General features: G+C 35.5%; 1 protein-coding gene across 1 annotated transcript; it reads right to left on the bottom strand.

Annotated features, from left to right (window-relative positions):
* Positions 1-625: 625 nt before the first annotated feature.
* On the bottom strand, positions 626-1,984 carry Tsp_14257 (conserved hypothetical protein; the record flags this gene model as incomplete). The annotated part of the gene is made up of 7 exons (XM_003366455.1): positions 626-721; positions 809-936; positions 994-1,053; positions 1,171-1,256; positions 1,336-1,503; positions 1,703-1,868; positions 1,977-1,984. Coding segments are annotated over 7 exons (712 nt in total), but the record flags the coding sequence as incomplete, so codon positions are not given.
* Positions 1,985-2,064: the final 80 nt, after the last annotated feature.

Raw genomic sequence — 2,064 nt, 5'->3', positions numbered from 1 at the left:
GCCTGTTAAGGAAAGTTTATTCAAAGAAGACTGCAGAGAGAAATCAACGGCATCAAGCTGTCTCTTTTGAACTGATCGTACGATTAAAATATGTGAAAAAAATTGACCACATACAGATTAAATGAAATGTTTTTTCAAAACAATCATCTACAATTTGAGTAAAACAATGCTATTGTTGTATGAAATGTATAGAATAATTGAACATGTAATATCTGTACAATGAAACTACATTCGTAAGCATTATCAAATCTTTATTATTCAGCATAAACGAGAACGTCAACTGACCATGACCTTGGCACAGACGAACAAACAAATTTCGAAAAGTTAGTGATGATATTACTTTCATATTTTAAGAAAAGTCAAATGTACAAAGCTGGAAAAATTGCAAATGGATGAGAAAGGAAGAAAATAACGCAGACCAAATAGCCGAAAAACAGACAAAAATAGATAAACAGATAATCTGTATAAATAATAATAGGAAAATAATAAGGAAAACCAGGAAAACAGAGACAGAAAGAGAGAGGGGGACAAGGGGCATAGGGGGGGGGGAGGGGAGGTACAAAAATATGTATATAAAAAACAAAAACAAAAACAGTGTATTCATATTCGTCCACGCCATTTCTGCTCATTCTCCTTTTATTATGCCATTACGTCTATCCTGCAGTTGTTGGAATGGATTGCCATCGCCATGTTGACGCATACCGTTCAATTTCTTCTTATTCTACATATAGGAGGCATTTGCAAAAAACCCCAAATCATTAATATAATAATCCTCAAGATATATATATATATATATGAAGTATTTTACTTTTTTCTTTTTCAATAACATTTCGTCCTCTTCTTCATCTTCATTAAACTCTTTCAACAAACGCCGTTTCCTGGCTTCATCGGCAAGACTACGATCCACTGAATTCATTTCACCAGTCCAACTTTTCACTGAAAATTACTTTTATAATAAATAAATGCACTGGAAAGATCAATAATTTCTACAACCTGAAGGTCCCAAAGCGCAGCCAGTGTAACTTTTCAAATGTTTCAGCAAATCAGCATGATCTACAAAACAGTGTAAAAAGCAATGTTAAAATAAATTTAACGTATGAATAATAATTCTCTCATAAAAATATCAAATGAAAGACAAAAAAAAAATAAGAAAATTAAATAAAAACGTACTATCGCTAAGGCTACTGCTACTGTTCGACCGCTGTTGCTTAATGAGGGAGTTGCTTCGGCTCGACGATGATGATGCTGATACATCCCTAGAAAAAATTGACAAATCAAGAAAATAAAACTAGTCGAAATACAACCAAATCAACAACATACCGACTAGTGAAAAACCGTTTTGGTTTTTCGGCATGTTGCTTTGAATGCTCTTCCTCCATTTTCACAGAGAAGATATCTCTGCGATCGTTGTCGCGATCATCATCATCATCATCATTGTCACTGGGAAGATTACCAGCGCATAAATCCGACGATTCAGCACCATTCACACTGCTAATTTTCTTTCTTTAACAAAAAACAGTTAAGAAAGAAAAATAATTAAAATGGAATAATAACACTGATAATAATAACAAACAATGTACTCTGCATTAACATCCTCCTTGCATTGGACGTTATCAGATAAGAATGGGACTTTCCGAACACTGTGATCAAAGAAGCGATTCACAGATTTAGATGATGAACTGAACGAAGCAGGTTTATTAACAGGTGCAACATCTGGTGATGAGTCTGTGGGGCTGCCTCCTGGCACAGTCCCAAAACTTTCTTCCCTCCTCCTCCTCCTCCATCAATCGGCAAAAATTCTTCTTTTCTTCGCCCTTTCAATTCTTTCCTTCCCTCCCCCCAAAACCAACCAATTTCCGGCCGCCGGCCTTTCAAAATCAACAACCTTCCCCCTTTCCCTTTCCCCCAAAATTCGGTTTTTTAAAACCTTTTAAAGGGGAGAAATTTGGGGGGGGGGAAGGGCTTAAAATTTAAACCCTTCCCCCTTAAAAAAAAAATTTTAAAAAATTTTTTCCCCATTGGGGGAAAATTTTTTTTTTTTTGAAAAAAAAAACCCCCCGCGGG

The sequence above is a fragment of the Trichinella spiralis genome (genome assembly GCF_000181795.1).
Source record: "Trichinella spiralis strain ISS 195 chromosome Unknown Scfld5979, whole genome shotgun sequence".
Lineage (NCBI taxonomy): Eukaryota > Metazoa > Nematoda > Enoplea > Trichinellida > Trichinellidae > Trichinella > Trichinella spiralis.
This window is presented reverse-complemented; position numbering and strand designations above follow the sequence as displayed.